The following is a 21,287-nucleotide window of genomic DNA, read 5'->3' as shown; positions in this document are numbered from 1 at the left end:
AAGCCTATAAATGGCTGTTTTTAATTACTTTAGAGTTTACTTATATATTTCACTTTTACAAACTGCTTATCTTGCCTTGTTTGGTGTATTTTTTTTTTTTTTTTTTTAGCACAGCTGCAGCATATATTTGCCTTCACTCCAATAACTTCCCCTTTTCCTGAACAACCAAATGCTACACTCTGGCATTTGGTCGCTGCACTCAAGCTGATGACAGTATTTGGGGAAAAAGCATGGGCTACATTATTTTTCACAACTCTGGTTTTACTTGATCCATCAGCACAATTTAAACACTTTAATGTAGTTTGAAGTCCGCACTTCTTACCCAAATTGAAACAAGAGTCAGTAAATGTTCGAAGTAATCTTCACTTGATCATGTGATTTGGATGCTCCAACTTGTCTGTAGACTCTAGAGTGTAATATGTTCCCCATTTATTACTTCTAACCAACTTCATTGCAATTCACAAATTGTTTTACCAGCAAGTGTGAGCACCTCTATGAAAGCATACATTTTGGCAGTTTGCTGGTCTGGAGTATTCAGCTGTGTGTCATAATCAGAATGTCATAATCTTCCCAGCAAATTCACCCCAGGGTCAAACTGTGCAGTGGTCAGAGAAAGCTCAAAAAACCCAGGAGCTACATCTCAGACTCTACAGGCCTCAGTTAGCATGTTAAATGTTAAAGTCCAAGACAGTACGATTAGAAAAGAGTTGAATAAGTGTGGCTTGGTTAGAAGGGTTGCAAGGAGACAGTCTCTTCTCTCTAAAAAGAGCATGACGGCATGGATGCAAGTTTGGTAGCAAAGTTGCAAAGCATACCAGCACAAACACCTCATACAAGCTGTCAGCACGTGGTGAAGGGGTGATGATTTGAGCTTGTTTTGCAGCTACAGAACCTGGGCCCCTTGCAGTCATTGAGTTTTCCATGAACTCCCCCGTATACCAAGTACTCTATAGTCAGAAATGTGTTTGTGACACACACCAGGGCAAAGTTCCCAGAATGACTGAAAAAGACAAGAGTCAAGGTGTTGCAATGGCCCGGTCACAGTCCAGACCTCAGCCGAAAATTCAGTGCAGGGAACTTAAGAGAGCTGTACATAAATAAATGTCACAAACTTCAATGATCTGAAGAAACAATGTAAAGAAGAGTGAGCCAAACGTCCTTGTGAAACACTGATAGTCATACAGAAACAATTTGGTAACGCTACTGCTGCTAAAAGGTCGCTCTACAAATGACTGAATCATGGAGTGTTCTTAGTTTTTCAGAGTATGCTATAGATTCCTATGAAAACACACTTTTTCACATGATTGTATGTTTGTTTGTTTTCTTGTGACTGTGCTATGAGGATTAAGTTATGATTTTCTTAACAGTGCAGCAGCAGCTTGAAATAAGATTTTACATGTTGTCCAGTTTCAGGCAAGAGAACTGAAAAGTGTGCTGAGGATAAATGATCAATTAGGCAGATGTAAATGAACAACAGCTAGAGGCTGGAGGCTCTGACATCACACCTGATGGTGACCATGGGGAGTTTGTCCTTGCTCACCTTCGGCCCCAGGTGAGCTCACTGCTGAACACCCTCCAGTTCACCTACTACACCAACATTACGGTAGATGATGCTATCATCCAGCTCTGACATCAATCCCTCGCCTGGAAATAGTTTGGAGCACTATGAGAATTATGTCCTTTGATCTCTCCAATGCTTTCAACACCATTATACCCACAATCCTGAAGGACCAGCTGGATTACACGGGTGTGGACCATCACCACATGGATCCTGGTGTGTCTTACCAACCCCCCTCAATACACAAGTGCCCATAATTATGTGTCTGAATGGGAATTTTGCAGTACAGGTACCCCATAGGGAACAGACCTGACTCCATTTTTATTACAATATAAACAATAGACTTCTCCTACACTTTTGATAAATGATTCCTGCAAAAGTTCTCTGATGATTCAGTAATTATTGGTAAATGGGGACCACGGGAAGTACAGAAGACTGACTGAGGACTTTGATGACTGGTGCCAGCAGCTCCGCCTCCAGATTAGCACTGGGAAAACCAAGACAAACATTCTCCACCTAAGAAAAGTGAACAGGGAATAAACATTAAGATAGAGGACTCAGAAGCAGTGTGTTCATCTGACCAATAAACAGTAGCAGACACATCTCTACATCAACTGTTCAGAGGAGACTGTGTGAATCAGGCTTTATGGCCAAATAGCTAAGAAAACACTACTAAGGAAGAGCAACAAGCAGAAGAGATTTGTTTGGACCAAGAAACACAAGGGATGGACATTAGACCGGTAGACATCCATGCTTTGGTCTGATGGGTCCAAATTTGAGATCTTTGATTCCACCTGCCATGTTTTTGACTGATACAAACAAGGTGAACTGATGGTCTCTGCATGCATGGTTCCCACCATGAAGCATGGAGGAGGAGGTGTGATGGTGTGGGGGTGCTTTGCTGGTGACACTGTTTTGGATTTATTCAAAACTGAAGTCACACCGAACCAGCATGGCTACCACAGCATCCTGCAGCAACATGCCATCCCAACCAGTTTGCGTTTAGTTGGACCACCGTCTTTTTTTTTCAACAGGACAATGACCTCAAAGACACCGCCAGGCTGTGTAAGGGGATCTGACCAAGAAAGAGATTGATGGAGTGCTGTGGCAGATGGCCCGGCCTCCACAGTCACCTGACCTAAACCATATTGAGATGGTTTGGGATGAGATGGACCGCAGAGTGAAAGCAATAGAGTCAACAAGTGCTCAGCACCTCTGGGAACTCCATCAAGACTCTTGGAAAACCATTTCATGAAGCTCATGAGAATGCCAAGAGTGTGCAAAGCAATAATCACAACAAAGGGTGGCTGTTTTGAAGAATCTAACATATAACATGTTTTGAGTTATTTTAAACATTTTGGTTTACTACATCATTCCATATATGTGTCATTCATAGTTCTGATACCTTCAGTGAGAATCTACAATGTAAATAGTCACGAAAATGAAGCACAATTTTGTCTTAACCAGGTAACTTTAGGGTTAGCTCTGGGTTTTATGTCCTACAAAGGTGATTTGCTTTTTACTGGGGTATATTGCCATGGTAACTTGTGCTTTAGACCCAGTCTGTCCCAGACTGGAGCCATATCTGAATTCTCTTTTTATATTCTGTCTTTACTCTTAAACTTTGCAGCTGACAGAAAAAAACACTAAAACCATCAGGAGCAGGTTATGTTCAAAGTTGTGGTTTAAAATCAACTCATTTTCACTGATTATTTTATTCATAGCATGTTTTAAGTGCAATGTAGAGTCTCTGCCGGGGAAATACATTTTTGCTTGCTATCGAATTAAAACTACTGAATGAAGCACGGACTGCATCTGGAGACAAACTAAAGTGATTCCATGTCTCTTTTGTTAGTCTGTGAGAGTGTAAGCTTTAATGTTTGAATTGAACAATATGACATTTCAGAGCTTTAATATGTAGCAACTGCCTTATGAATAATTAACTCAAATTAAACTGTTTAATCCTCTCTATGTGCTAAATGCTCATTTTAATGCAGCATTAATCTCATTGTTTTAACAGTGCTGCATTTTACCTCGTCTCTGATTGGAGCAGGCGGCACTCATCATGTTGTGTGGAGGAAGACTACAGCTGAACAACAACACATGACATATTACACCCAAGTTAACAAAAACTAAGCCAAATGCATTTTCTGTAGTTTTCAAAAATGTAATTATTCTGATTGTTTACCTATTTTTTTAGACACATTTGTTTTATTTATATAAAAATAATATTTTACAGAAATTTTCAAGTAGCTGCCTGCAAATATGCCTCTTTACCATAAAGCCAGGTGTGAATGACAACCTGCAGCTGCATGCTGTTGTGGTCACTGGTCATCACATTAGGTTCTGAACCACAAACAGAGACGTTTCTTAGAACTGGTGGGCTAGTGATGTAGGTATTGATGTAAATGATTGCTTAAGGCGGTGCTGCAGCAATGTATAAAAACTGAAGCCCTCAGAGCCAAGTGTTATTTATTCTTCTGTTACTGAGGTGAACTATAACCTGCTCAGGTAGAATTTAATAACAGCGTGTCTGAACTGTACTTGACTTGATCTCTGCTCATCTCCAGGCTTCACTTCTCATTCGGCAAGAACTTGTTGGCTTTTGCATACTTCCAAAAAAGAGAGAGAAATCACTCTCCTGCCACACTTATACTCACATTCACTATCCAGACATGGGCTTCAAAACATGCTGGCATCATCTGGGTTCTGTGAGCATGCATATAATGCATGAGTATTGCAATTACTGCATGTCAAAACAGAGGCCTGTCTTTATTGATTCATTTTCAAATAAAGTGTAACTTTTCCACTTTCAGGGCATTTGAATCACTGAAGACATCATCAGCACCTGCTCTTCCAGACAACTGACTCATGCCCGAACACCTGCAGTTAACTAACCAACCACTGATCAGTAAGGTAAAAAATAAGGTATATATCCTCATTTGGAAAAGTGTGAATTCAAGCTTTATACATTTCTAATATAATAATAACATTTAGCAGAAGTGTTTTCTATTTATGATCACATCTATTATAAATATTAGTGCTAACACAGCTGTGACATGTATGAAGATAATATTTTGCTGTGACAGCTATTACCTAACTGCAGACAAAGTATGTATGCTTCAATGTGTGGATGTAAGTAGAGAACTCTTAATCCCTTTAGGTCCACATCATAAATCCATCAATCAAAAAACAAACAAAAACAACAACAATGTAAACAAACAAACAAAAACCCTACCAAGGTTATTTAAAAGGCTTTAAATAAAAAACTCCCCTCCAAACTTTTAACAAATAACCAGAAACCTTTTTGATGATTTTCATGTTTTGTAAAAGCTAAAGTGATAAACAACATATGAACCTTTATGAAGCATATTTTATTTATTCATTGCTAAGATTATACCAAGTTCTGATCAGCAAACTTTATCTATCATGGCTTTGTGAAAAGTCAACTGGTTTAACCTGGTGAATGCAGCCTTTTGTAATTGTTTGGCACATAATATTCATAATAATATCTACATGCAAGCATTTGTATGTAAATAATTAATTATTGCCTTTAAAAAATCCAGTAATATTGTTCAAAAAGTTATTTCCTGCAGTAAAAATTAGACTGGTTTTGATATTGAATTGTTGGAAGCTGTTATATTGATTTAGATTGATTTTATAATTGAATTATTTAAAACACTGAATTAAATTGAATAAGAAACTAATGAGATATTATTAAAGAGTATTAATAAAGTAAAATGGTTGTTATTAGTGGTAAATAATTGGAGTTTGCTAGATGTACCTCAGAGCAACAGGAATTCCTTACCTACATACACATATTGAACCGTAAATAGCAAAGTAGATGTGCACACCGTTTTCAAGAGTAGGTAGCGGGACTGAAGTACACACGGCATAACGGTGTCAATATTAGACTGAAGGTGTGTTTCACAGACACATTTGGAGACACTAACCTGCAGTCTTTACAGTGAAGACGCACAAACATCAACCCGACTGGAACATCACTGTATGAAAATATATGATCTGTATTTGTCTTAGCTTCATAGTTACACTGTTTGAACTAGAATATTAAACCAAACAGGGGTAATTACCTGTCCAGCAGAGCTGTGTGTAGGCATCAGTTAGAAGAATAATCAGGTCCTGATCTCCTCTCAAAAGTTGCTTTGCTGACTCTTGTTTTATTTCCAGCTCAGGTTAACTCTGTCTGCTTCTGTCTTTTCCTTTCTTGCTGGTTCTGTGTCTTTTGCTCAAGTCAGCCCCCTCCGGCGGACATGCAGAGGGGGTCTGCGCAGCGCATGCACCTCAGGTGTGCAGAAGCATGCTTCCGCTTTTCGGGGTGTTTCAGTTTCAAATAGAAGTTTCAAGAGAACGGTGCCAAAAATTACGTGACGGTCGTAAATCTGTGAAAAATGGCTCTTAAAATGTGAGAAGCAAGAGAGAAGAGAAATACAGAGTCGTGTTTGTGGCCTCAGTATGTGACCTGAAAGGGTGAACCGAACATGTTTACATATTTTGTCTGGCCAAAAGATGGTCATACTACGCTTCACGTCTCTTGGTTTACAGATCTTAGCCCTCTCCTCTTTACAGAAACTCTCTAAATCCTTTAAGTTTCCTGACTGCCACTTGGAAAGTTGAAACTTCAGCTTCCTCCACAGATTTTCTACAGCACTGAGGTCTGGAGACTGACTAGACTACTCTGTGATCTTATAGCACTTCTCCATTAGTACATACTCAGATTGGCTTGACGGGACTCATTTTCCATTGCAATCAAGTACCACCTAATGTGCGTGTGGTCATTACAGCAAAGTGGCCAAATGTCTGTGATGTCGTTCATATGCAACACGAACACCACAACTAAGGAAGACGTTGCAGCGATGATATATCTGTTGCGCAATCGGTGGCTTTTTGTGTGCTTTGTGCAGCTATTTCCCTCGTTACCGGGTTTAAAAAATGTCAGTTTTGATTTTCGCGAAGGACACCGTCTCATGATTCATTGAGTGCCGCGACTGACAAGCCAATCGGTAGCATGCAGTCTGACGTCGCATTTTCTGACCCAGCTAAGTCTTCCTGTACATTTAGGATAAAAACAGCCCCACATCATAATGTTTCCACCTCTCTGCTTGACTGTGGGGATGCTGTCTTTTTGGTCACACTCCCATTTCAGCAGCTCAGTTGATGCCACATAACTTGACTTTAGTTTCATCTCCCGACACTAAAGTCTTCTCTGAATCATTTAGATGTTCACTCGCACTTGAGATGGGCCTATACATGGGGGACCTATAAGTGCCGTAAGATTTTTGTCTATTACAGCGTGGTGGGTTATCAATGTTTTTAGTAACTGTGGCCCCAACTGCCTTCAAGGCATTAACAAGCTTACTCTCTTCTAGTTTTGGCTGGTCCAACAACTTTCTCATAACCATCCTCACTTCAAAAGAAAGGTCTAGAGGTGCAGGTCTACAATCTTGTCCCTGTTGATCTTTGACAGTTTTTTGGTCTTGCCCATGGTGGGGACTGTAGACCTGAAGAAGGTCGATGATCTTGTATTGTCCCTGTAGACCTCAGTAAAAAGTCCTTTGAGTGCTCTTTGGTCTTGCCATGATAGTGTAGAAGTTGGATTGGAAGAAACTGATACTGTGGACAGGTGTGTTTTTTACACAAAATAAACTGAGATCAGGAGTATCTGTAATTGATTAACTGCCATCCAATCTGTGTGAACCACAATTCTGGTTTGGTTATAGGGGAACAAATACTTAGTTCAATCTATGACATGCAAATCAAAAACCTTTATGTAATGTTTTTTTTTTTTTCTGAATTTTGGTTGATATTCTGTCTTTCTCCATTAAAATCAAACTACCATAAATATTAGAGACTGTTCATTTCTTTGTAAGGGAGCAAAATTACAAATTCAGCAGGAAATCAAATAAATATTTCCACCAGTGTCAAGATTTTTGCTGCTTTAAATTCTTAATCTGGAAAATGTTCCTGTATTTCTTTCTCTAGGAAACAATGAGGATCCTGTTTGCCTGTTTGCTGCTTGTGATGCTCTTTGCCACTGGACTCTCAAAACTAACTAATCGTCAAGTCAAATGGCTGAAGAATGAAACCCCTTATGAAAAGTTTAAACGACAGCATGTAGATGCCAAGATGACAGCGAAAAAATGTGATGCAGAAATAAAAAACAAGCAGATCTACAATGTTGACAACAGTTGTAAGAAAGCTAACACATTCATCCTTAGTGACTACGAAAAGGTCAAAGCCATTTGTAATGGTCATGGGTCACCTCATAAGAATACTTGCTTGACAGAGAGTAAAGCAAAGTTCAGTATTGTTAAATGTGAACTAAAGAATAATGGAGGCAGGAAACCCAACTGCCAGTATAAAGGCAAACTTCTCACTAACAGAATAGTTGTAGTCCAATGTGGAGGATTACCTGTGCACTTTGAGAAGGACATAGTGACTTTTGAATCCAATAACACAACTACAGGAAAAATCCCCATGGACGATACCTCTGTACCCACAAATATACATGTCTGAGATAACAAAAGATCAACATTTATCATCAGCTCTGACCAAAAGTCGCTGGAAACATCTTGTTCGTCACAAGTTTTCACTCGAGCCTGTCTTATCAGTAACCATTTACATTTTTTTGAACATGTGATCGGCTTCACACATTGCATTAAATAATATAAAACTGTTTTCAAACTATATTCAACCCACCAATACTGATATATTAATTGTACTGACTGTAGGATGCTGTGTAGAAATAATCTCTTCGATCAAACTGGCTTCTAATAAAATATTTTTATTTGATCGCAGAATAGTATGTAATAAATGTTTTTGCTTAGTTTATTTACTTTTTTTTTTTTTTTAATTTTTGGCATCACCAGTCACAGGACTCACAAGGTCAAATGTTCATATTCAGCACCCTGCCTCTCAGATGTTTTTTTTGTTTTTAATGTTATTAAATTTTATTGCTTTTGTTTTCATTTTATGCCAACTATTCATTTCTAAGATGAGCTTTAAAGCATCAAGATTGAAATAATTGACCAAAAGGCAAAAGTCTAAATATCGTTGCTATCACTCCTGCTGCAAAGATCAGGGTCAGACATTGTTGGGCTTCCCTCTGTGTACACACCTGTACGAAGGAGTGTTAGGGCCACATTAAGAAAAAAATATTACTGATTACTTGGAGAATAAAGTCAAAATTTCAAGAATAAAGTTGTAATTCTATTTAGAGAAACACGTTGAAATTTGGAGATTACCATTGTTGTTTCAAGACAAATTGCCACATTTGCTTTACCCACTACAAAATGCCTTGTTTACATGACTTAATGAAACAAACTGATCGCACATCTTTTGATTAACACGGTTTTTGATAGGGGCGGCATCGTGGTGGGGGCAGCATTACAGGCATCTCCAAAAAAAAAAATACAGTTGCTCGGACTCATGCTGCCCCGACGTCATGCCAGCGCATTTTGGAGATGGCATCGGCACCGATCGGTTTTCTGCCGCCCATTTGCTGGGAGTAAGGGCGCCCTCCGTTTGCGAGGTGCGCCTGCTGCTTGCGGCACAGGGAGGAGAGGGCGGGGCGGCGGGGGATTCTCTGGTTGGCTGGAGTCCAACTCGCAAAATAAAACAAAAATAAAAACAAACCAACAAACACGAAAACACCAGACATCATGATACAGACTTATAATTTGCAAGTGAGCGCGAGAGCCCTCGGTGCGCCTGCTCGCTGCTGAAGTCAAAGTAAACTTTATTGTCATCTCCGCTACATACAGTCCAGTATATAGAGAGATGGGATGACGAGGCTCCAGTTACAGCAGTGCAAGTAAACAAACAATAAATATAAGAAGAGTAAGAAAATAAATATACACTTTAGGACCAGGCAAGGGATCAATAACAATTTAAAATTTATAATTTACAGTTTGATGATTTAAAGTCTCACACACAACCTGTCGAAAGGGAGAGGGGCCGGCTGCTTCCAAATAGAGCACATTTCATTCATAATTTTGTAAATCCAAGCCCATTATGTATTCATGATTTGAATCCTGGGTTGTGCGAAATCCCAGAAATAAACCATAGACAAAGTGAATCTGTGAACTAAGGTGTAGGTCTGTTAGGTTATGTTGTGGTGATCCCCGTGTTGGGGGATGGGTGTTCATACTGGAGTGCAAAATTAAAACCAATGGAAGATGGACAAGAAAAGTTAAAAGCCATCAGGTGCTCAGTTTAGAAAAAAGAGAAAAGAAGAGGAGAAACGAGCAAAAGATACAGGTAAGCAGATGTGTCATTGGATAATGGCAGGTCATCCTGAAACAATCAGAATTATAATCAGACGGGGTGTTCGCCCAGGGCGCCAAACAGGCTAGGACTGCCACTGATTATTATTACACACCAAGCCAAAATACATGAGAGGAAAGCTCTCTGGTATTTACATTTAAGATGATTTCATGTCTGAGCTGATGTTTTAGTTCTTGAACATTGTTTCATTGGGTAATGTAAAAGTTTCAGGCTGACAATCAGTGTGTGAAAAGACAAAATCTAAATTCAAATGAGGCTCACTGTAAGACATTTAGATTCAACAGCAATTTGTGGTTATATTAACCAATAACTAAGATTATTAAACAATGAAGCCAATAAACAAAGTTGGATGGACATCAGTGCAATTACACACAAGGCAAGCAGAAACCACTAAAATAAATAAAATAAAATAAACACACACACACACCTGTATCGCAGACAGAGCTGCAGTCTCCAATAATATTGAAATTACAGCAGCTTTCAGTGACAATAGGTGACTACGGCCACACGATGGCAGTAATGTAAAGGATGGATGGACATAATATTTAACAGCTACATCTGCGACGAAAGGAGAGAGACGGCTTTACTTTGGTAAGTTTTAATTTGTGGACGCCACTGAGGAAGAAATAAAAGAGAACAATAAAAATGTCCTGTGTGCAGAGTTGAAAAAAACAGCACTTTTAAAATGTTGTAATGTCATATTCTTACATAAACATAAGCTGTATCGCAATTTTTTAAAGCTTCCTTTTGTGTTTTTAAGACAGAAGCTCATAACTATGTTTTTGATAATGGTGACCAACGACACTAAACTACCTTTAGTTGAGCGAATTCGATGTCACATAAAACTATGCTAACATTTACACTGATTATCGCTGCACTAACTGATTAGCATATCAGAAAGAAAACAGACATCTCACAGACACTGACAGTTTTCCTGTTAATATTCCCCCTGCTGTGTTTTGTACCAGCTCTTTTAATTTAATTATCAAACTGTCCGTTTTGTTTTGTTACTTCTGATCTGTCAGTCTCAGAAAGAATGGAGATAGCAAACACAGTCTCTCCTTTCTGAAACTACATTAGTTGTGGTGTTTAATAAGAACACTATTTTCCTTTCTCTTCACCAGAGGATCATGCAGGTTCAGTTTGTCTGTTTGCTGCTGGGCCTGCTTTCTGCTGTGGAGCTCTGTGCAAGCCTGGACTTCTATCAGAAACATGTCATTGGAAACATGCTGGAATACGAATGTGCTACAGTGATGCAGACGAGACAAATCAACGGTCGAAATGGTGGATGCAAAAAAATAAACACATTTCTTCTGGACACAGGTGTTAGGGTCAGAAACACCTGTGCACATGGTGACGGAACACATAATGTTGGCTTTAATGTTGTTGTTACCAGTTCACATCCTAATTGTAGTTATACAGGTCGACGCCATGACAACAGGATTGTTCCTATAAAGTGTAAACATGGAGTGCCAGTCCACTTGCATAGCAGCAAATTGGTTAAACTGTTCTGAATTGTTGCGTTTTGCTTAGTTTGAAGTTTACAGCCATCCTGGCTACAATCTCATTATTGCTTATCATGATTTTTCTTCAGTTTGCTTTAGAAAAACAATGAATAGTGAAAATGCAATAAAACATTATGTTCTGCACTCAGTTAATTTTACATCTGCTCTCCCTCTGCTGAATTGTTGAATTGATAAAATAAACTTATTAACCAGCTTTCTGCCTCAGAGAATTTCTGTCACTTAAAATTTTCATGATTTTTACAAATTGTATTTTCAAAGAGAAGCTGTCTCACATTTAGTTCAGTAACATTAAATAGTGAATGAATGAAAACAGCGTTTTCAATAATGAATGAATTTCCATGGATTTTTGAGATAAAGTCCGATGTTTCCTGTACAAATGTAACAGCAATATAAGAGTTTCACTTTAAACCTCTACACTCCTACATGTCAGGGAGAATAACTCTGGAAATGAAATATAATTTTTGTAGAGTCACTACTTAGTGGGCAGAGGACAGATATCACTTTGCTGAATGCTTTAAAGTCACATGTTCTTTATTTGCTGTATGTAGATTAACAGGATATTAACAGATTAACGGTTTTCATTAGAATTCATATGATAATCAAGAGTGTACTAACTGTTGCTCTTGTCACTGTTTATTCTTGCTCATTGAATCAGCTCTGTTCAGATAATATGCTGAACTCAGCTCATGTTTCTTTAAATAAGGCATCACTTGTCCAGCTGTCAAACTCTGAAAGAGTTACAGTTTCACCACTGAGCACTTTGAATGGTTATTCTTTTATTTAAAAGCATTTATTTTAGCTGCATCACCAATACCACAAAAAACAGTGACTTTCAAAATCAAAATAAGAGCTTGGTGAGCTTGACACCAAGATGGGGATAAACAAACATGGGAGCACACAATGGATTGGGGAGACAAGGACAAAACACAAAGAGAGGGACATTGGAAACAGGTAAAGGAGACAAAACACAGAGACAGCACTAAGACACAAAGAGAGGGAGAGACAAGACTAAGAGGACGGTAAAGACAGAATGCAGAGATGAAGGCTATGACAGACGGGACATGACAACAAGACTGACATGCACTGGAGACACTGAGGACAAACAATAATAATAATACTAAAAACAATTAAGAAGAAGAAAACTGACATATGCAAGAAAACTAAACTAGGAAACCTCAGTCAGCATAAGAATACGACAACAATGATTGAATAAGATTCAAAAGTCCACCAACACAAAACACTGGGACAAAGACCCAGAACCATGACACACAGACACTGACAGTGTTCTTGTTAATGCTCTGCCTCTTCTGGATCTTCACTTTTAATTTAGTCAAACTGGACTGCAGTCTTTCATTTATTGATATTATTAATAGTTTTTCTTTCAGTCCACCTGAATTGCACAAAACAACATTTTACAAGCTTTTTTGCTGCTTCCAGTGTCTCAGATCTCATGCAAACAAGTGGCTGGCTCAGTGAATTTGAATTTAGTGCATGTTATATCTCTCTGTTCAGATATAAGGATGTATTCATTATGTATGTTTAATCAAGATAATGATAAAACTGGTGTTTACTGACTGAGAAGATTTACTCAAACAACATGTACACAATGGTCAATGGTAACTTTATTGTCCCTAACGGGAAATTGATTTGCAGTATGTCCATACAAACAAACAAACAGACAACCAACACATCACATACACTCACCAAAATAATATAATATAAGCCTGATAAAACAACCTAGATTTTTCATCAAAAAAAGTGCAATGTGCAATGGCAACAACACTCATGGTTTAGTGTTATTAACTGTGATAATAGCACTAGGTACAAAAGACAGTCTATGTCTCTTTGTCTTCACTGCAGGCACTTTATAACGACGACCTGATGGAAGCAGTTGAAAATCATTAAAGAGAGGATGATCTGAACACAACAGGACAGAGTTTGCCTTCCTCAGCACCTGCCTGTTATAAAAATCCACAAGCTGGACCTGAGGCCTCCCTGAAATCTTGCCAGCCACTTTAACCAGGTTGTTAAGTCTGGTCTTATTATTCAGGGACATATTACCGTACCAGGCAATGATACAGAAAGTTAAAACAGATTCAATAAAACTTTTATAAAAAAGAGTCATCATTTCAGATGAAACATTAAAACCTCTCAACCTCCTTAAAAAGTACAATCTTTGTTGGACCTTTTTCACTGTAGCAGCAAGATGTGAATCAAAGGACAGAGCCTTATCAAGAACAACCCCCAAATACTTATAACTGTCCACCAGTTCAATGGCTGCACCATTTACCACTGTTAGCGCAGGATGGGGCGATGTCTTCCTGAAGTCAATAACCATGTCCTTGGTTTTTAAGGTGTTAATCATTAAGAATGACTGATCACACCACGAAACAAACTCATCCACAACAGGCCCATGGGAATCCTCTTCACCATGAAGGAGGCTTACAATGACTGTGTCATCTGCATATTTAATGAAATGCCTGTTGGCCTGTGTACTGCGACAGTCATTAGTGTACAAAATATACAGTAGAGGAGAGAGACAACAACCTTGTGGCGAGCCAGTAGAAGAGTTCAGCTGTTTGGAAAAACAGCCGTTTACTCTCACACACTGAAATCTGTCAGTTAAAAAGTCTAAAATCCAACCAACGAGATTAAAATCAAGTTTAAACTGGTTAAGAAGCTTATCAACTAAAAGATGTGGCTGGATAGTATTAAAAGCTGAAGAAAAATCAATAAATAAGAGCCGAGCATGAGCTTTGGCGCCATCAAGATGGTGATAAAGGTAGTTCAACAGAGTGACCACTGCATCATCCACACCTCTACAAGGCCTGTATGCAAATTGTAGTGGATCTATAAGCTTCTCTACTTGCTGCAGGATCTCCTTCCTGACAAGTTTTTCAAAGGATTTCATCACTAAGGATGTTAAAGCGACAGGCCTAAAATCATTTAATGACGTAGGTTTTGTGGTCTTAGCAACTGGAGAAATAATTGATTTTTTCCATACCTCTGGAACCTTCTGTTGCTGAAGAGATAAAAGAAAGATATAATAAAAAATACTGCATAATTGCTCAGCGCATGTTCTAAGCACCTGGCCACATATATTATCAGGACCTGGACTTTTATTAATCTTACTCATTTTAAAAAGATTTCCCACCCTTCTTTCATCAAAGAACAAAGCTGGCGGGCCCCTGGTGCTCTCTATTAAGAAATCAAGTGTATTCCTTGGATTATGATTAGCATTAAATCTCAAATAAAATAAAATCAACTTACACTTAACTGCATGAAATACATTTACAGTGTACAGAGAACTGCAGCAGGCGCTACCATAGGCTGGATCTAAGCCATCAGCAGGACTTTGCTCACACAAACACACTCCACTAAACTTTCTGACTAATATGCACATCTTCTGGATACTCACAATAATACTGACTTATTATTTCAGCCCATTTTGGTAATGGCAAACACTGAAAACTTACCTAACGTGGAGAAGTAGTCACAAGTGGGAAAATTGGTGTTGGCTTTTAACAAGCATGTAATGACTTTATTTAATTTAGGTAGTCTTAGATAGTCAAACTTAAGTTACTAGCATTTTGTGGATGTGTTTTCCCTGCTGCCTGACCCCATCAGTCTCATAAAGCATCATTTCTTATGCACCCTGGCGTGACAGTGGATCATGGCACTACAGGTTACCTGAGCACATCAGACAGAAACTGTCGAAGTGTGAGGTCAGGTATAGTACGGTTGAAAACAAGTGCCCGGCCATCCAGTGGGTGGTCGACCCCTCGTGCACAGCTCAGGAGTCGCTGACAGTCCCCTCTGAGGCCTTCCCCAAACTGCAGCCTAAATTCATGCTCAAGCCATCTGCCATTATCTACAAGAGATGCTGTCAAACCTAAAATGAGGATGTGGTCTCAGCTGGTGAAATTGCAATTTAAACCGCTTTGAGGCAACTGCAGTTGTGAATTGAATTGAACAGGATGAAACTGGGATAATACCTTTACTTAAATTCATTATTAGTTCAACATTGACAAATAGTAGTTGACTAATATCAGGAGCCAAAAAGAAAAACAAAACAAAAAACAAACTAAACTAGTATTTCAGATGCTGAAAATAAACAATTACAGTTGTTTAAATTTGCTGTCAGTGAGTTAGGTTGACTACATGTATCAGACCTAACGAATCAATATTACATGTATAAAGTACAGAACTGACTAACATATAATGGTAAATGAACTGGTTCTTATATAAAACTTTTCTACTCTCTACAACTTGCCTCATTCATCCAATCACTTTTTTCTATGCTTTTTGTTGTAAGTGCTTTCTATTTAACATTACAGTTTTTCTCGATTGCTTAAACACTATAACCAGGCCTCTAAACTAAAATTTCAAAACCACACTGTAAAATATAACTTGTTGTTTCAACTTAAAAATATCAGGTACAGGGCTGCCTTAAAATTTTAAGTTAAGTCAAGAAATAGAGTTTGTTCTTATAACACAACCAATTGTTATCTTAATGAAAAATCACATGTTGTCTAAACTTTCGTCTTAGTTTAGTTGACTGAGATTTGTTAGTCAGTTCAACTCCTTTAATTGTCATTTTTACTTGGGAAAACTCTTTCAGCTAAATTAAAATAATCTATTGTTTAAACTCTTGTCCTAGTTCAGTTGACTTGGGTTTTTTAGTTAATTCAAATACTTTAGTAGTTCTTTTAACTTAGGAATCTATTTTAGCTTAACTAACATAATCTGTTAGCTAAATTGATTTAAGTTTATTAATTAACTGAGCTCCTTAAGGTAGCTGAGTGAACTTGTAAATCAGTTTCATTTTAATTATCAGAGTTGATTGACTGGATGTAAAGAAAAATGTGTATTAAACATCTTAAGTTTTTTTTTTTTTTAGCTTTCTAACATCCATTTCAGCAAAACTACCTGTTAGGTTTATCTTAGATCTCAGGTTTAAATATCTACATTCCTTTAAATTAATTTTCTGTTGTTTACAGAAAAAAAAATAAAAACCCCACAGATTCCATTAAAGTCTATCTGATCATTTCATACAGAAAGTTTGTTTTAAGAACATGACAAGACAATTACTCATGAGCACCCAACATTCACCATTTATTGTGCCATCTTAGTCATCTGAGAAACAGAAAAATCAGTGACGTAGCTCATCAGGCTCACAATCCATCAAAACTCAACCCTGTGAAACAATAAATTTGAACTTGGTCTTGAGCCCAGTTTGGGTGAAGATTAAATTCTGACCAATATTCTAGGAGCAGTAGTGATTCTTGTGAAGTAACAACATAAAGTCTGCATTAATGTAATGTATCAACGGGACACTTGCTATTTTAGAAAAGTTATTCTTTACATTTGCAAACTTTTTAAACTTCATTGTGCTCAGTCACACCTGTTAGCATAAAACTTGAAATATTAAAATAGTACAAAACCTTTGATAAGTGACAGTAAAGATCAGTTTATAACAACTAAGACATCAAACTCTCGTATTTGTCTTCGTTTACAATTGCAACAAATTCCACAGAACCAATATCTCTGAAAATGAGCGCATGCTTCTGAAACATTTGATAATATGAATATTTCAGAAACATCAGTTTGAGTCTGCTCAATTGCAAAACAAAGGAAAAACTACTGACTTGCATGAGATAAGCATCTGCAAAGTCCACCATTATATTGTTGTTCACATAAATTTCTTAAACCATGAACAAATGAGTAATTGTCTAATCTGTAATGTAAAGTGTAGTCATTTAGTGACATACAAAAGTGAGAATGAGAACTTGCAAGAATAAAAAAACAAACAGTAAAATAAAAACTGTCCTTAACACTAAGGCAATTGTATGCTGTGAGCATACAATTACAGTTCTGCATGGCTTTCTGCAAGAGTCTGTTTCTTAGACCATGCACTAGTGAGATGCACTGCCTTCCACCAATGTTCATTAGGACGTTCTGAATGACTTCAAAGATGTCCTTAAGTTCCTTTGGATAGTCTATGTTGAGGGCAAAAAGAAGGCCCATCAGCATGGAAATGGCACTTGAGACATCCCTCAGATTAGACAGGATTACTGCCGCCTCAAGGACAACCAACACATCGATGATGTCTTCTTCTTTCACCATCGCAATGCCAACTTTCATCCTCTTAGAAAACGTGTCTTCAATACCTGTCGGCTATAAAAGGGTTCAAAGACAAAAACAAAACAAAACAAAATTACACAATTACAATTACACAACATTCTTTGTGCTTAAGAATTCATGTCTTTCCAAAGAAGAGCCATACTGATGCCTTGGATGATGGTGATTGGCTTTGGGTAACACTTATTAGTTGTTAAAGTTTTTTCAGAATGAGATATGCACCCCCATGTTACAAATCCATTTCTTGCTTTAAACAAAGACCATGTTCATAAATAACTGAGCATGTCTTCAATTGCAGAATTCAAACAAAATTTTCAATTTAAATGGTAAATGGCCTGTATTTGTATAGCGCTTTACTAGTCCCCTAAGGACTCCAAAGTGCTTTACACATTCAGTCATTCACACACATGGGTGGATGACTGAATCGTGACTCAAGAGTTGACAGTTCGTCTTATAATTGGAAGGTTGCCGGTTCGAGCCCCGGCTCCGACAGTTTCAGTCGTTGTGTCCTTGGGCAAGACACTTCACCTGTTGCCTACTGGTGGTGGTCAGAGGGCCTGGTGGTGCCAGTGTCCGGCAGCCTCGCCTCTGTCAGTGCGCCCCAGGGCGGCTGTGGCTACAACGTAGCTTGCCATCACCAGTGTGTGAATTTAAATCTACTTATGCTAAATATTGGCTGTGCTCTAAACCAAATCTGGCTGAGAATACATGAAATGTGCAAACTGCAGCTACACTACAGGATCAGATTATGGCTCCATAGACAATGCTTCTTTAATCAGTTTATTGATTAAAGTTTATTTTTCCCCCTATATTAACAGCATGAAAAAAGAGCATATAGACATGGCTGAACAGGTTGCATAATTGGCACTGAATGTCAACATCCACCTTTACCCAGCTGCCCAATGACTCTCGGCCAGTAACCTTTAATTGCTTACCCAGTCTACACAGTCTCTTTTCCAGGGTCCAGGACATTTCACCAAAGTATTGCCCCCCACAGCTGTAGCAGCCACTGCAGGCCCTTAAATATCCTAATATCTCTGCCATTACAATATACAATGTGAGAAATCAAACATAAAGCTGAAGTGAACAGTACAGCAGCGAAATGTCAAAGACCCTGGTGAAGACATGAATAAACACAAGACACTAATAATATCAATGCTAGCTTGCCAGTTAGTTTGTCTGAAACCCAGGCCAAATCCAGTGTCAAAGATCTTGTAATAATACATTTGGTGAGGAAAAAGTACAGTGGTGCTGTCATTATTAAATTTACTAAAAGAAACAATGCTAACCTTCACAGTCTTGAAAGTGTGTGAGGGATCTTCCTTTAGAAAATGAGGTCCTCTGTCCTCTTCCTTTGTGTAGGGCTCTGGTCAAAGAAGTCAAAAACAAAACAAAAACATTTTTTAAACAGTGTTTATGAAGCATGTAGACAGCTCCAAATTCACAGCTTTTTGATGCATAATTCCATCAATATATGATTATCATTGGAGATTTTGAATCAGGCTTATCAGGACATTCAAGTAGAATATGATATCCAACCTACCACCAATATACACAGATTCTGTAAAAGTTACCACACTAAATGTCCGGTTGTGAAATATGATGACAGACTTTACTTATCAGCTTTCTTTCAATGAGTTCATCAGTTGAACTGGATAACCTAAAACTTAAACAAAGGATTAGATTTCGCAGTTGAACACTTACATCATCATTGAAGCATTTTAGGAGCCTAGTTAGCCCTCCTATGCCGCTCTTGATTTTGTACAGCTCCACGAACCTCTCCATAATGGTCAAGCACAGCAAAAAGGAACCCTTTCAGGTCAACAGATGTAAGACGGGCAAATTCTGCTTCAACCTGAGCAATAGAAGAAGAGGGGTGGAGAGTACAGACAGAATAAAAAAAAGATTCTTTGAGACCCAAATTTAAGCAAACGGTCATCTGAGGCCCATTAGAGAAAACACAAACACACAAAAGCAAACAAACAAAAAGATGCACTTTACCTGCCGTTCAGCAAACAAGGAAGTTCAGAGAACAATAAGCTCTGTCTCGAAATCTTTTAAAGTAGAATGATTGTGAAAATGACTTATGTGATGTAAAACTTTAGTAAACATGCGATTAAAAGAACACTGAGTAAAAGGACAAGTAACAATTTCCTTATTCCTCAGATGTTTACCTTGATGAGCAATACTGTTTTAGTCCAACTGCCTCATTAAAGTTACACAACAGGCTTTTTACATTAAAGCCAGCAAGTCCATTACATACTCCCTTTTTAGATCTGAAATACTGTGCACATTCTGTGTATATGTAGTGGACAGCAATTTACCCAAAAGAGCGCAAAGTTTGCAAGTCCACCTCATTTAAATGACAAAGACAGATGTGATCATCTAGACCTGTGAAAATAAATTAATGACAAACCTGCAGTTATGGATGTTATTACAACCACAAGAACCTAAACAGTCTGCTCCATTGCTTTTGTTAATGAATCATTTGTTGGTAACACGTCTGAATATTTAGTTTATGCCACCTGCATGTGATCATCAATAGTGCCATATTACTTCTTAAGAAGTACCCTGACACTACAATCTTTATATCATTTGTTCTACAGAGCTATTAAGTTACAATATAATCTGTGGTGTTTCCAGTATGACAAAATGCACAAATTGTAACTTACCATTTGAGTCCACTGACAAAAATAAATCCCCAGCATCAAGTTTGGCTTCACAGACCTAAAATAAGTAAAATAAAAATATATGTTATAATTATATTGTTTTCGCCATTTATTCATGTTTGCTAATTTTCTGACATATAAACAATGTTAGTTTTGTTACAATACAGAGAATGCAGTTTAATTAAAAGGTAAATTATGCAAAAAAAAAAAAAACACTTCTGCAGTATACCATGCCAAAAATCAGTGTCTCTGATGCCAATTACTTTATCACTACAGCTCTTTTAGTATGGAAACTCCCACAATCTAGTCATACTGATCACAAGAGTTCAAAAATAAGTTAAAATTGTGAGCTGTTGTTAAGCATAAAGCATTTCAGGGTAACAAATAACTGCACAATAGAATTAAAGCAAAAAATAAACACACTGGAGGACTATCTGATAAAAACTAATATAATGTTGGTTTGTAGACCATATTTTGTCTCAGTCCTCAGTGCACTCTTGCAGCTTAGCATGCAGCAGTTAATAACAACTTAAGTGATTACATAGGAGTAAACAGATGACAACAAGCATCGGAGTCCTGCCAAAAAGTTCTTTTTGAACCCAGCCAGTTATTGGAAATATTGCCAAAATGAACTTCCACCAAAATACAACAGCCTGTGAACTTGAAAGAAATTTACAAGTACAGAGACAATATGAAATAAGCTTTATTAATTAGCTGAGTTAGCTTGCTAATATCGCAACAGTGGTTGAGTGCACAACCTTAAAGCTAGCGGCACAATACTTGTGATTTGGTCAGTGCCACATTAAACCCATAAAAAAGGCCATGTGTCAGTTTATTAAGTCAAGTTTGGTCATGACACACAAGCTGGACCTTGTCGGCTAAAGTTACATTAGCTAAAGCAAACATTTCGGTAAAAGAGAAAAACACACATCATGCCATAAATTCAAAACATGCTCCAACTTTTGTAGCTCTCTTTCCTTATAGTTATAACCAATGTTACTCACCTTGAAAGCATATTCCAAAGAAGACGATTAGAAAACGTCCAAGTAAAGTGAGCATGTCGTTAACCACCAATTCCCCATGATGCAC

The 21,287-nt window shown here is 37.8% G+C and overlaps 2 protein-coding genes across 4 annotated transcripts in view; one reads left to right on the top strand and one right to left on the bottom strand.

Annotated features, from left to right (window-relative positions):
• The window catches only part of LOC109200954 (angiogenin-1-like), a 132,545-nt gene extending 124,172 nt beyond the window's left edge, over positions 1–8,373 (top strand). Inside the window, exon 3 of the mRNA XM_025902704.1 lies at positions 7,559–8,373. Within this exon, the coding sequence (XP_025758489.1) occupies positions 7,559–8,092 (534 nt within the window). The 3' untranslated portion in view covers positions 8,093–8,373. The remainder of the gene's footprint in view (positions 1–7,558) is intronic.
• nfkbiz (nuclear factor of kappa light polypeptide gene enhancer in B-cells inhibitor, zeta) overlaps positions 1–21,287 on the bottom strand; it is a 692,084-nt gene that overhangs the window by 170,070 nt on the left and 500,727 nt on the right. The gene's annotated exons all lie outside the window — the stretch shown is intronic.

This window comes from Oreochromis niloticus, linkage group LG23 (assembly GCF_001858045.2).
Source record: "Oreochromis niloticus isolate F11D_XX linkage group LG23, O_niloticus_UMD_NMBU, whole genome shotgun sequence".
In the NCBI taxonomy this organism is placed as follows: Eukaryota; Metazoa; Chordata; class Actinopteri; order Cichliformes; family Cichlidae; genus Oreochromis; species Oreochromis niloticus.
This window is presented reverse-complemented; position numbering and strand designations above follow the sequence as displayed.